The following is a 13964-nucleotide window of genomic DNA, read 5'->3' on the forward strand; positions in this document are numbered from 1 at the left end:
ACTGTTCTTCCTGTATACTGTACACATATACATTAAATTGATAAAATCATAGGAGACAGCCCCCTCCTGTGGTTTCATGAGGTACTGCTGCTGGGAGACAAATACAGGAGTTAATCAGGTGGCACAGTGGAGCAATTGCAGCTGGTGACGTGCAAGAAGGGTAATATAGGACAGAACATTATAGATTAGGTGTGGCATTATTATAACCAAGGATTTCTACTTTTATAGAATGATCTGCTTTTTGGTTGTAAGGGGACAATTTGAACACTAAGCAATGTTTATATTTGTATACACAGATCATAGCATGCATTGCTTAGCATGCATTAGAATTTAATGCATAGCATGTATTAGAATGCAATTATGATTATGATTTTTATTTTGTTGTATTTACCATTAATATCACTGAGCTGACAGGAGACTGTTATATTCATGTCATTAGAGGAATGCTTTCATTGTGGAATTAACATCCAGTAAAGCTGAAATTTGCTTTTAGAAAGGAGTATATACATACCAAAAACCCCTCAAGAGCAAAGCAAGAGCCAAGGAAAATGGACGAAGCAATGATTACCATGACCAACAAGTTGTAGGATTAAACCCTATATTGGGACTATAACTACTTCAAGGTACAGGACATGTTTAAGACATTCTTAAGCACTAAACATAAATGTCACATCCCTGTGGGACCATCCTGGTATAGAGGTATTAGTGAATGGCTTCAGAAATCATCCTGGTTCAAGTTTTCATAAATTAACACAATTCGCTTTCCATGTTAAACACATGACATTAGCTGTAGTGTAGACATCACATCTTGCATTGTATATTAAATGTATGCTTTTTAATATAGTGCTGACATTACAGACTTGGCTCTTGAATAGTGCCTTGACAGATACCAGACGCCAGGTCCCATCCATTCACTAGAACAGTGCTTAACAGCTACCAGATCCCAGGTCCCATCCATTCACTAGAACAGTGCTTAACAGCTACCAGACCCCAGGTCCCATCCATTCACTAGAACAGTGCTTAACAGTTACCAGACCATGGGGCCCATCCATACTCTAGAACAGTGCTTAATGGACTGTGGGTCCCATCCATGCCCTGTCAAATTTTGTGGAGGCAAATGGAGCAGAATGCAACTTAAAAGATCAAAGGAAAGAAGTTCATTAAAACTGGAACTCACTTGAAGTTTTATGTACTTTTAAGCACTTAATTTAAGGAAAACAGAGGATAACGCAAAAAACTATTTTTATGATTAATCCGATTTACATATCTGAAATACAATATGAAACATTAGAAGTGAAATCGTGCCATCACCACATTCACTAAGACACATTCCTCAGATGAGGCAATGCATGTGCTGTGCATCAGCAGGATGTGAACTCTTATCAGCTCACTGTATCACACATCTGCCTCCCTCTTTTCTTTGCAAGGCTTCAAAATGATGTGAATATTTCATCATGAAGGATTTAAACTCTTCTGCTTGCTGCTTTGCAAGTTCCTGATTTTTCTTAATTTCATTTATGAGTCTTTTGTACTCTGCTTCTGTCAATCTCACTGCTACATTTTCTCCGGCAGAATCTTCACCCTCTTGTTCCTCCTCCTCTCCTTGTCTTTTCTCTGAATCATGTTGCTCCATAAGAGGCCTGTCTTGCCCCCCTTGACTCTCAGCATCATAAAACTTGGCAGTTTCTTTCTCGTTAATTGATTTTCCAGCTTTTTTATCCAAAATATTCTTCTTCCTCTTTTTCTTTTCGTCTCCATCATTTTCTTCTCTTTTTTTCTTTTCTTTTGTCTTTTGGAATTTCTCTTTCTCCAGCCTTTTAAATGGCATTTTAAAGTCTAATTTATTCCCTTTTCTCTCTTTCCTCGACATAATTCCCATCAGTTTCTCATTCCCTTCTTCATCTTGTTTCTTTTTTCCCTCTTGTTTGTGTTTTTTTTCCTCCTCTCCATCCTCCTGACTCTCTCCACCCTGTTGCTCTGGCCTCCATGTTCCACTGGCCCCTTCTCTCCCTTCCTCATTTCCTGTTTTCCTCTCTAGAAGGGCCCAGTGCCCCAGTAATTCCCCCAGCTCTTTATCTTGGTCTACTCGTCTTTCGTGTTGCCCTCCTCTTTCTGTCCTCTCCTGATCTTCGTGTTGTTTGAGGTTATCCTTCTTCCTCTGTAGTTCTTCCAGATTTTTCTCACTCTCCTGTTTTTCCCTTTGTAGATCTTCAATTTCTAATTTGTACTTGGCCTGCCACATTTCCAGGTCTCTCTTCACCTCCTCCTCTTTCTCTTTCCACATCTGTATTCGTATCATTGCCATTTCTGCCTCCAGGAACATCTCACGTGTGCAGCAGCTTCCTTTATTATCCCAGTTCATCTTTTCTATCTTTTTAAACAGGTCAATGACTTGCCGTCTCTCCCTCTTTTCTCTGTTATTGAAGACATGGTACCTGCCTCCACAGCCCTCAGTCAGCTTCTTGACCTCAGGATGACCTTCTGCAATGTAATCTTCAATGGATTGATCACCAAGGTCATCACCTCTGTTGAACAAGACCATTGTGTACTTTTCAGCTTTGTCACCAAAGATCATTTTGATAAATCTGAGTGTCTCTCTCTCCTCTTGTGTGAAGCGTCCCAAAGAGAGCACCAAGAGGATCACATGAGGTCCAGGACATGCCAATGCCATGCATTTCATGATCTCTTCCTGGACGTCCTCAGTAGACAGGGTGGTATCAAACAGGCCTGGAGTGTCAATTATAGCTACCCCTCTTCCTGCGACTCTTCCTGTCTCTTTCTGGCATTCCTTTGTCACAGAGTTACTTTGAACCTTGGAAACAAACGCCTCTCTCCCCAGTATGGTGTTTCCTGTGGCACTCTTCCCTACACCAGTCCTCCCCACCAGCACTATCCTCACACGATCTCTGTGGTCCCATTTGCAATTGAAACCTAAAGTAAACAACAACAAAAAAAAGTTTTTAGAAAATTTTTTTTATCAGGCTGCCTAATTGGCTTTCCCATGTAAAATGTTTCTTACCAGGTAATAAATGATGCCTGCATGTTCTTGTTTGTGTAGTGAACATACATAAGATACATATTTAAATGGTCAACTATGATTCATTTATTTTCTATTCAAGATATTATTACAAGGAAACAATTCAACACACACTAAACATCTAGAAAATGTTTCGGAAACTGTCGAAAGGAGTACGAATGTTAATATTCTTAAAATCATGCTTTGCAAACTGTATTTAGTTACAGTATATCCGTGTATCATACTTACTTTGTGAGTGAAGTCTGTGTCTACGTTCTGCCCACAAGGTACCTAGGATTGTATGAAAACCAAAAAAATATAAGGCAGTGAGTTGGTTCTGCTATTTTTCTTTTTTTTACTGATTGATATTTATTTTCATGATCAACATTTCCACAACATACTAGATAGTTGAGTGAACTGGCAAAAAATAAGCAACATGTTGTGTGCTGAAGCTATTTACTTTACCAAACTTCAATTAAAGCAAATTCTTGCTGAGAGGGATTCAGTTGGCCTGGATGATCGTGCCTCATCGCTCACCCACAACCTGCTAAAGTTGCACATGAACTGTTTCCCTCACTCACGTTTGTGCAAGCTCAGTGAACATGGAATTGCATTGAATCGCTTTACTTTGTGTTCACTTTTAAAGCTATTAAAACTGTTAGGCTGGAGACTTGATTTAAACTACGTAAACATGTACACAAAATGGCTGTCATGCGTATCACCATGACCAGCGGTCATTCAGAGCGTCCTTTGTGCACGTCCTCAAAAATTAACAATACGCGTCTGTAAGGTGCAATACCCACGTAAACTGCAGGGGCATTATACATTTTATGCCTAACAACATGACTGATGCTAGGAAGCCAGGAAGAATGGCGGAATCATTTGAAGAGAAGCCCTGAGTTTCCAGTCAGACAAAAAGTAAGCAGACGAGTATGTGAACAATGTTAGCTGGGATGCAACCACTTCACATACACTGAAAACGTACGAGAAAACGTAAATCAATGGACCTCAATCAATGGATGAGTGAACTCGATAGCTAATGCAGATATTTTCTACAGTCTTCCAGATCTAGCGCTGCCACAGCTGGCAATGAGAGCAAGGAGATAAAGGAGAAGGGGGGGGGGAGGGAGGAGAAGGGTGACAGGCAGGGGGAAAGTGAGCTCATTTCAGCACATCTTCCACTAGAAAATAGGAAACAGTATTTTTAAGGCTCACTGTTTTTGTTTTTTATTTATTTATTTATTTATTTATAAAATCTGGGAATTTATCAGTGTTTGTTTTGAATGTTTAAAAATGGGTGAAAATTGATTGGAAAAATAGCCTAAAAATCCTAGGGTGAAAGTCGAATCATAAAAATAATGCAAAGATCAAGGAGAAAATTAGATTTTTATTCCAAACATAATGTATTGCTTTGATCTCATAATCAGCAGTTTGTTTGTTTGCTTTCTCACAGTTTTTTCCTCCACTTTCTATTTCTGGAAGCTTGTTCCGTGCTGACCTGTGGCTAGCTGAGTCATCGATCAGAGTGCTCTTGTACATAGCAAATGTTGCTAACCACTACTAATTAAATAGAGTGAAATCTTATCTACCTCAGGTTTTTTTTAGAAAATCAGGTACCATAATAGCTTTAGCCTGTAGTAAAAGTAAAATAGCAAAGAAGGAATTAGACATGCAAGGCCCAAGTAAACATATTGTGGCAAGAAGGTTATTCCCTGTGAGAAATCACAAAGAAGCTTAAGATTTAGGTGCAGTGTTTTGTACACGCTCAGAAGGTTCTTGCTGACGGGCAGTAATGTTAAAAGGAGAAGACGAGGAAGATTAAGAGCCTCCAAAAAAGGAGGCTACAGACTATCATAAGGGGTAAAAGACATCATAAAAAAAGAACTGGGCCATCTTACAGTCTGACTCTACCTTATGTACAGAATTACATACTTCCCCTTCTTCTTTTAGATGAGCCCCCCAGAGACAAATGCTATGTTTACACCACAGGTCTTGATGCCCAGTTACGGTTTTTTTGCCTGTATCTGATTTTTTTTGACTGCCGTTACCAGCGGAGACTGGTTGTGCATGCGATATAAGTTACGCGTCATTCAAATGCGAAAAAAGTATGAGAATATGACATTTTGAATGAGAATCGGAATGACCAGGGCTGTGTCCCAAACCGTAAACTTCCATGCTCCACACTACCGTGCTCCGAAATAAGCACTACAGGCAATGCTTGGGACTACGCACTCCGAACCATGGAAGTATGTGTCTTGGGACACAGCCCTGGATCTGTGCATTTAGATGAGTCGCATTGGCAGATATTCGATTCCTATTAGATTTATTTACTCATATGAATGTGGCCCAAAACAGATCTGAAAATATCTGATTCCATGTGTCTTTTTCCTGTTTGCACGTTCACAGTACATTCCCAACCTATTTATCATCATCTTCTCTATGTTGGTTTTTATTTTGTTCATAGAATGTTCTTTTTTTGTTCTTTGCGTAGTTTACATCATATACAGTTCTTCATTAGATTAAATCAGACTCAGAAAATAACTTTGAGGGCTCCCAAGTGGTGCAGTCAATGAAGCCCATCACCAGAAGAGTAGTTTTTGTGTGATATACAGTGAATTGTTCTGTGTTAAATCAACTTTTACAGAGTACATATGGTCCCTATTGGAATCATATGTACTCTGTGAGAGTGGAATTTACACCAGATATTTTACTGTGTAGTTTGTGGTCAACACTGGTTACATCTTAGCAGGAAGCTAATGTTTAAGGTGGCCCGGGCTCCTGCAGTTATCACTGTTTAATTTCTCCCCAAACCCAATTTCAGGTCCCTGTAGGTTACCAGTTGTCTAACTGAAAGCCTACGAGAACGAACATTAAATATCGTTAAGGATCCTCCTTTCTCTCTGTTATTTGTGATAATTTAAATATCCAAATACATATATAGAATATGCCAAGCAGTGCTCCTTGGATTCAATCATGAATAGCCATCATCAAAAAAAGGCTGCAAAGACTCGAGACTGGTGTAAAAGGTGGAATAAGTAAAGGGTGGTTATTGGGTAAGGTTAAATCCTTGGTTTTGGAGGGCTGCACGGCGTGTTGGTTTTCATTGTTACTCAGGCTTAAAGTGATAGTTCACCTCCTGGTGTTTTAAAGGGATAGTTCACTGTTTTGATATTGTTCTGTTTTAGTGTTTTGGATAGGCCCAAACAGTTCTTCTGTGCAATAAGAGATATTTTAGATATTTACAGATGATAACCAACCAGATGTGCAGTGGTTGGTATGTGGACATTCAGGGGTTTGAGGTCAAAAGAAAAAACACTTCAAGTAAGTCCAAAGCAGCTACTTTTTAATTCTAATCTTGTTTTTCATGATTTAGATTGCTTCTTAACCTGTTATTAATTGTACCACGGTCTTCTGAATATAATTGACAAGATAATTATGAATCATTCATGCTTTATTAATTCATGGCAAATAACAACAAATATGCTATACTGAAATGTGAACTATGTATTCAGCAACAGATAAAACTTCAAACTTCAACTTCACTTCACTTGCCAATTATCATCACTAAGTATGGAATGGAAAGTTTTCTATATCTATTCTTTTGAATATTATTCAGTCATCCCATAATTGTTAGAAAATTCCTTGATATATTTGAAAGACAATACATGAAAGATATTTTAAAATAATGTTTACAACCTACTAGCTATATTATACCATTGGCTAATTCAGGATGTTTCAGAAAAGAACAGTCATGCTTTGAAGACAATTATGTTTTATGGCCAACATGAGACAGTACAGTACAGTACAGATCAGTGGTCTTAACTTACTGTTTTGACGCTCAAAGTCAGGGCTTGGATCCTTCTCTGTTTTCACATCCCCTGTAACTAACACAGTGAGTCATTATTTAATACACAATATACACAATAGAAAATATAGAAGAGATGTATCATATGAAATCACAAATATAATAGTATTTTTTTTCAAAATAAATAATATCAAGATTCCGAATGATTTGATTAGCAGAATAATATTTGTACTTGAACTGTCCTAATATTTTTATTACAGTGCAGTCTGAAAGTATTGGCTCAGTAACACAATCTTTGGTGTTTTGCTTCTGATTTTATTCCTCTTACCACCCAGTTCATCTCTGGAAGCCACCTCTTTCTTTTTGCGCTCCAGTCCTTTCCAAGCAATATCTGGCCAGTTAAAGATCTCCCCGGCGAAGTAACTGCATCCATTTTCATCCACAATCTCTTGGATCTTCTCCAGAAGCTCAGTTACTTGTGTATGGTTTCTCTGGCTGTGGAAGTGATACCTGCCCCCACAGTCTTGAATAAAGGCCAGCAGAGCATCATCACCGAGTTTAGCTGAATCATCAACACTGACATATTCCCTGTGGTCTTCATGCATGAACAGCACCATTGAGAACCTTGAAGCTCCTTCACCAAAAGACTTCTTGAACCTCCTCAGAGCGTTTCGGTCCTCCTGTGTGATGTTCCTCTCCTGCTGCACCCACAGGAACACATGGGGTCCTGGGTCAGACAGGCTCAAACAGCTCCAAACCCTTTGTGAGTGTTCCTCTTCAGAGAAATTTGAGTTAAACAGATCTGCTGTGGTGATCACTGCCAGGTTCCTCCCAGCCACTGAACCACAATGCTTCTCACTCTTCTGTGTTTCTGAAACAGGGAAAGCCTGTCTCCCCAAAATGATGTTTCCAGCAGACCTCTGTCCTTCTGCAGTCCGACCCATCAGCATAATCCTCACCTGATTTATTCCAGATACTGTAAAACAACACATTTAAGTTAATACAGCAGATCATACGGGCATCATCCCACCAGCGATGGGAGGTGTAGGGGTGATGTGCAATAAATAAAAATTGTTGCCAGTTTGTATTTGCAAACTTTTTTTTTAACAAAACAGAGCTCCAAATATATGAGAATTCTGACTACAGCAGTTGCCACACATTTTATGTTTATATAGTACAATAATTCCGTTTAAACACAACAAATGCAAATTATTGCTAAAAATATTCAAGTTATGCAATTAAAATAAAATTTCTACTGGCTCAAATTTCTACCCATATTCCTTCTGCAAAATGTCAAGACCTATGTAAGGTCGACATGTACCTCTGTTACCGCTTCCCTTCAAATTCCATGTGTACACTATCGTCAACATTATATTCCAATAATAGAAGTGTTAGAAAGCATGTCAGTGGCGCCGAGTGTCCTGCCATAGTTTTTCCTTCAAATCGCTGTTTCATTCGCATGTGCGCTGGCTGAGCGTTAGGCATTTACAGAAACTTTTCTTCCCGAATTTTGTCTTGCTGATTGTGCGTTCATGCAAATTATGTGAGTATCAGAAATGACTTTCCCTTATTGGATTATGCATGACCATATGTATCAGACCACACACATGACTGTCCAATCTAACACTGTTGCTGTCGTTCATTTAAACCTATCATTGCCCGTCTCTGTGTCTTAATGGCAATTGGATTCTTCATGGCTTGATGGTAATAAATATATCTCTCCTCTGGAGCCAGATTCTCTAACCAGAGTCCTGTTCATATAACAGATGTGTGTTTTTATATATCCTTTTTGACTGGATTCCCTCTGAATTATGGCATTTTGGAATTGATGCCACCACATCTTAAACATTTTGACAGATGCGTCGGTTTAAACTGGTGAACACCGCTAGTAATGTGGGATTCAGTGTCCTTTGATTTCCAGATGTCACCAAATTAATTGCTGGATCTGGCTGTGGTTAACCCAAATTAATATGGCTAACATAAAACAGAAAATTTGCTGCAACCTGATTGGTCACAGGATGTGGATTTTTGTATATGATCATTTTTTTTATGATTGCGCTGCATAATGAACCATCTACATGCCTGCTATTGAATTCAACCTGAATAATGTAGGATATCGAAATAATATAACTTACCTGGCTTGTTTATGACTAGGACTGGTTGATCTAAAAGCTGACCATGCACAGCAAACGCAACAGAAAAACATGCAACACACATATGTGAAACTAGAAATACAGAATAATCCTCCATCAAAATAAATATCAGAATGGTAAATGGACTGCATTTATATAGCGCTTTACAATTGATGCCTCTCATTCACCAGAGCAGTTAGAGGTTAGGGGTTAGGTGTCTTGCTCAAGGACACTTCGACATTCCCAGGGCGGGGTTTGAACCTGCAACCCTCCGACTGCCAGACAATTGGTCTTACCTCCTGAGCTATATCGCCCCTACACTCAAGCTAATATCCACCTACACTCATGACCATTTCATGATGGCGATTATTATTACATTTTTTCTATTCACTACATATAATATTCTCTTTGATTTAACTGAAATATGAATTCAGCACTTTAACTGTACCATGTGTATGTCCTGCCAAACTTTAACTGTACTGCACAATTGCTTTCATGGCCAGGTCTCCCTTGGAAAACAGATTTTCAATCTCAAGAGATTTCCTGGTTAAATAAATGTCAAACAAGTGAAGGTCAATTTTTTTGTAGAAGATCAGTGGAACTTACTCTCTGGACAGTCTAATTCAGCACTGGATCGTCTACGTTGATCTTTCTCTGTGTTTACATCCCCTGTTACTAACACAGCAAAAACACATTTATTTACAGTTAAAATAAAAGTCTGAAGTCACTTTTTGGATCTGTTTTAAAGAGTAGCCTATAATAAATACAGAAAACTGTTTTTGAAATTATCATTTGATCGATGGTAATTTTCATTGTTTGCCTTTAATGGAACAGATTACAGACAATATCAACACACATTTATGTAGCTACTCACGAGGATCAGTTGTTGTAGCCATTTCAGAAGAATTTGTTCTCGACAGATAACACTCGAGATGGAGCTGTGGAAATGAAAAATGCAATTAGCATTATATTTCAAAGACAATCCTCCACCTTCAGATATGACCTTGTATGCGTAGCATTGTGACCAATTGGCAGCAGAAAAGGTCCTTGTTTGAATTATATATTGCAGTAAGCTTTTTTAGTTGCTGAGTTATGTGATCATCAGGTTTTCATTTTGCAATATTAGAATGCAGTATGTCCTGTACGATTATATTTTACATTTTTTCCAAATAGTTACTGGTTTAATCATATACAACAAATATATTTTTTTTTTAATTTTGCATCAAATGTAAAATAACACATTCAGAGTAATAAAGCAGCCCAGGGGTCAAAAGAAAAACAACACATTCAGGTAAAAATATTTAACCTTATGGGCCTTGTCCCACCAGGGGTAATAATGTGGGCTTGAGTTTCCCTGTGACTGCCAGTAAATGTCACTGGAGAGAGGTCAGCAAATGATGTGTTGAAAGTTGAGGTTAAACCAAATTGTTGAGCTGAGAAAATTAGAATAATCAGGCATGACGAGGTATATCCATATAAAAAAATTCTGCAGAAAGAGTTTGGCACTTACACACAACAAGACTGACAAGCCTGACCTGAAGAGAAAAGTGGCAGTCCTTGCTTTTCATAAGCAAAAAGTGTTTCATCAATAACACACATGATTCTATATCTGATATTTACATGGTTAATACATAAGCATATATAGTACAATTTAGCTAAGTTAATTGGCTGTATCTAGACATATAGCCTGAATAATAAATAAGCACATGGTGACCTCTTACTGAATGTATTCACATAAAAATGAACAATTGTCAACATGCAGCAATAAACCTGTTTATAATAGAATTTTATGACACTACACAACAGATTGTTTTTAAGATGTATGATTTTTGTTCATGATAATTCTGTTGATGCCAAAACATCTGCTTGCCTGCTATTGATTTCACGTTGGTATAGAATAATGCATAACCAAAGTAACATACTCTACCCATTTATCCGATCCATTTTCTAAATTCAAAACTGTAATTTTGATAAGATCAGCAAGTATTCATGGTATCTCCTGAGATGGTTGGTAAACGTTGAAAGACTGGTGTGAGGCTGCATACATTGCAGGAAGTTTGACAGCGTGTTTTACTTTTCACTTACAGTATTTATAGTGAACCCTGTTTACTGGAAGGAAAAAAAAGCAGGAAACTGATTTCCTGATTGCATGACTAGAGTATGACTCTAGTATGTCTGGATTGCATTCTGGAATTCAAAACATGTAATGGCATTAGTATCACTCCCTCTGAGGCACCTACACTTTACATAGAAGATTGCAGTTTAATTTTCCAGATGAATGTTAATAATTAAAGCAGTATCAAATTAAATATATGTTACTATTGGTATATAATTAATAACTAAATATACTTTGGCATTCACTGATGGCCTCCATACAACAAGGTCCTGAAAAATGTTTTTCATTAATTAAATGAGCCTGCCTTCAGGAGCCACACAGAGAACTGAAAGCAAGAGAGCAACTAATTCAATACAAACTTGATTCATCTCCATTATAGCAGATGTGATTTATCATATTTCGGCAAATGCTGAACAAATTTTTAAATATTACATCAGGAAGTTGAAGAATTTAAAAATTAAGTTCACCAGAATCTATGTATGTATATATAGATAGACACGGTATACAGTATAATTATTTGAAATCGGCACTCTTTTATTAATTTTCTATACAGTGTAAAGCACTCTTACTAATTGTAAACTATTTCTTAAATCAGTTGATTTGCCTTGTTTCAAAAACACAATATTTTACTTTTTATACATATGAAAATGTATCTCTGGCAACACACTTTGCTTGAGCGCAGAAGACATGAGAATAAAAACTACATCAAAAGACAAGAACATTGTTGCATCAGTTGTTATCAACTGTGATTATCCTTGATGATTTTTCATTTGTCGATTTTTCATTTCCAAGTCTACTTACTGTCAGATTTTAATTCAGTATTTTGTCTTAAGCAGAGTTCCCGCAAATTCTAATGAGTTCCTGTGTCTTGAACAGCCTCTTTAGGATGTAAAAATAAAGAAAAAAAAAATATTTAAGAAAAGTAAGGCCTTCTTTACTTCTTTACATACCCCAAGCAGAAATCCAAGCTGCAATTAAGGCTTTTCAAGCTTTTTCTACTCAATTTTGCCTTATGTCCCACTCTACTCTCACATTTTAGTCACACGGACAGACACCTGAATCTAACTGCGCTACAGTGAATTTGTTTCATTATGAGTTGTCAAACCAGGACACAGTATTAGAAAACAGGCAGCAGAAGAAAAGAACAACACTTGCCAAACTTGCTGTACGGCATGTCAAAAATGTTATGAAACACCTCCAGGAAAGCCCCAACTGCTTCCTGTTTTCGTATTTAAAAACATATTTCCAGTATTAAATGAGCTGCAGGTTATAACTATCATGCTGGTGCTTTGGAATGTTTAATGATAGGAAACCATCAGACAAATTCATAGCTTTGACTTCCTGACAATGTACGTAACTAACAATTCCAAAACAAATAATTATTTATTGATGAAACTCCAATTGTAAAATATGTTCTTGACCTTATCACATCAACCACAACACCACATTTACTGTATACAGAGAACACAAAAGTTGTATGTATTTATGTACAGCATATATTTACCATAGCATTCATTCACCGGTATTGAATTTATTATCACACGATAATATTCACATAAAATAATTACACAAAATGTAATAACATTGTTTATTTTTAGAATAATTTATATTGATAAAGGTACAATTAGCTGGTTAAATTCAATATTTTTCTTATTTTAATTACTAAATGTTAAAGTAATAATCTCAAAGATTTTCATTAAAAGAAATGTCTGTTAAGTCACTATCTATCGCCAAATTAGGTAACACAATGGTGATTGAGCCTATTATTATATTAATTTATATTATTATTATTATTATTATTATTTATGATTAAAGAACTGGGTGTCTGTGGCGACATTCCCGGGAAAAAATCACAAGCGGCGCATAGTTAGTGACGCGTTTTCCATCACCCATCAGTGGTTGGTCCGCCAGAGAAGGTAGGCGAAGCTAACACAACAGGCTCGGTCTTCAACTCACTTGTGTGTGAGCGGCGTACTGTTTTTTTCCCCAGTGTCTGCAAGCGTTACAATAACAGAGAAGGGGGGGTTATGGAACCCTAAAGTTTTTGTGTGACATGAGAGGTCATATTATTTGTTGATGTAGATTTCATATTACATTTGATGACAATGTAACGTTACTAAATTACATAGCTATTTGCACAGTTAACGATAGCTACCGGACCATGTCAAGAAAGGCAACATTAGTTTAGACAACGTTGCGCAGAGTAGCCATCTCTCATATCAGGTAACGTTGCGTTAGCTAGCTAGCTAATGTAATTAACATAAACTAATGTCAGCTAACGCTAGCTAATGCTACCGACCGTTACCGACCTCACAAACCGTCTCTCGAATGCAATGCTACCTTGCAAAATTCCAAGACGTCTGATTGTAAATGTTCTAAAACTGCACTTGGCAATTTGACAGGATGGGTCTTTTGAGACCCCAGGCAACGGCTTCAGATGCTCTGCAACTAACCAGTTCACACCACTGCAATTTTCTCTGTAACATTCTAAAACATGTTACAAATCATTGATCTGAACTGGAACATTACCGTTATTTACATTGCCATCAAGTTCATCAATATATTATAATGATCGGAATAAAGCCGTATTTACACAGAGCATTAACCCCGGTGTATAGGTGGAGAAGAGCCGGGTCTGATTTCTGTGTAACAATGTAAGGCCTCATATGTTCCTTCAGCCTCGATGCCCTTTTTTGATGAAATCTTCTTTGTTTTTGTTTTATTCTTCTTGTTCTGATTGCTCATTTATCACCCAGCACAGGTTTATTCTCGAACAGTTTAGCTAGTAAGACCAGAAACACCAGGGGTAACATTTTGCAAGGCAGTTGTTTCCAAAAATATCACTCACAATCACAATCATTCACAAGAAAGACAATTTTTACTGTGCACGAGATA

At 37.4% G+C, this 13964-nt stretch overlaps 1 protein-coding gene across 2 annotated transcripts; it reads right to left on the minus strand.

Annotated features, from left to right (window-relative positions):
* Positions 1 to 581: 581 nt before the first annotated feature.
* Positions 582 to 13807, minus strand: LOC135243885 (GTPase IMAP family member 8-like). 2 transcript variants are annotated; one of them, XM_064316007.1, is made up of 7 exons: positions 12020 to 13807; positions 9828 to 9891; positions 9560 to 9628; positions 7150 to 7797; positions 6844 to 6900; positions 3266 to 3307; positions 582 to 2931 (listed from the first exon to the last, which is right to left on the minus strand). In XM_064316007.1, exons 2-7 carry the CDS (start codon positions 9847 to 9849, stop codon positions 1388 to 1390), a joined length of 2382 nt encoding a protein of 793 aa, XP_064172077.1. In that variant the 5' UTR covers positions 9850 to 9891; positions 12020 to 13807; the 3' UTR covers positions 582 to 1387. The 2 variants fall into 2 exon arrangements, with proteins under 2 accessions (XP_064172077.1, XP_064172078.1); XM_064316008.1 differs by having other exon boundaries at positions 11871 to 13807.
* Between the last annotated feature and the right edge of the window lie 157 nt (positions 13808 to 13964).

This window comes from Anguilla rostrata, chromosome 17 (genome assembly GCF_018555375.3).
Source record: "Anguilla rostrata isolate EN2019 chromosome 17, ASM1855537v3, whole genome shotgun sequence".
In the NCBI taxonomy this organism is placed as follows: Eukaryota; Metazoa; Chordata; class Actinopteri; order Anguilliformes; family Anguillidae; genus Anguilla; species Anguilla rostrata.

Coding starts and splice junctions, on each gene's coding strand:
- LOC135243885 (XM_064316007.1), bottom strand. CDS start 9,849: ATGGCTACAACAACTGATCCTC. Junction 6,901..7,149: donor TTCCAGAGATGAACTGGGTG/GTAAGAGGAATA, acceptor TCACTGTGTTAG/TTACAGGGGATGTGAAAACA. Junction 3,308..6,843: donor TGACTTTGAGCGTCAAAACA/GTAAGTTAAGAC, acceptor ATACAATCCTAG/GTACCTTGTGGGCAGAACGT.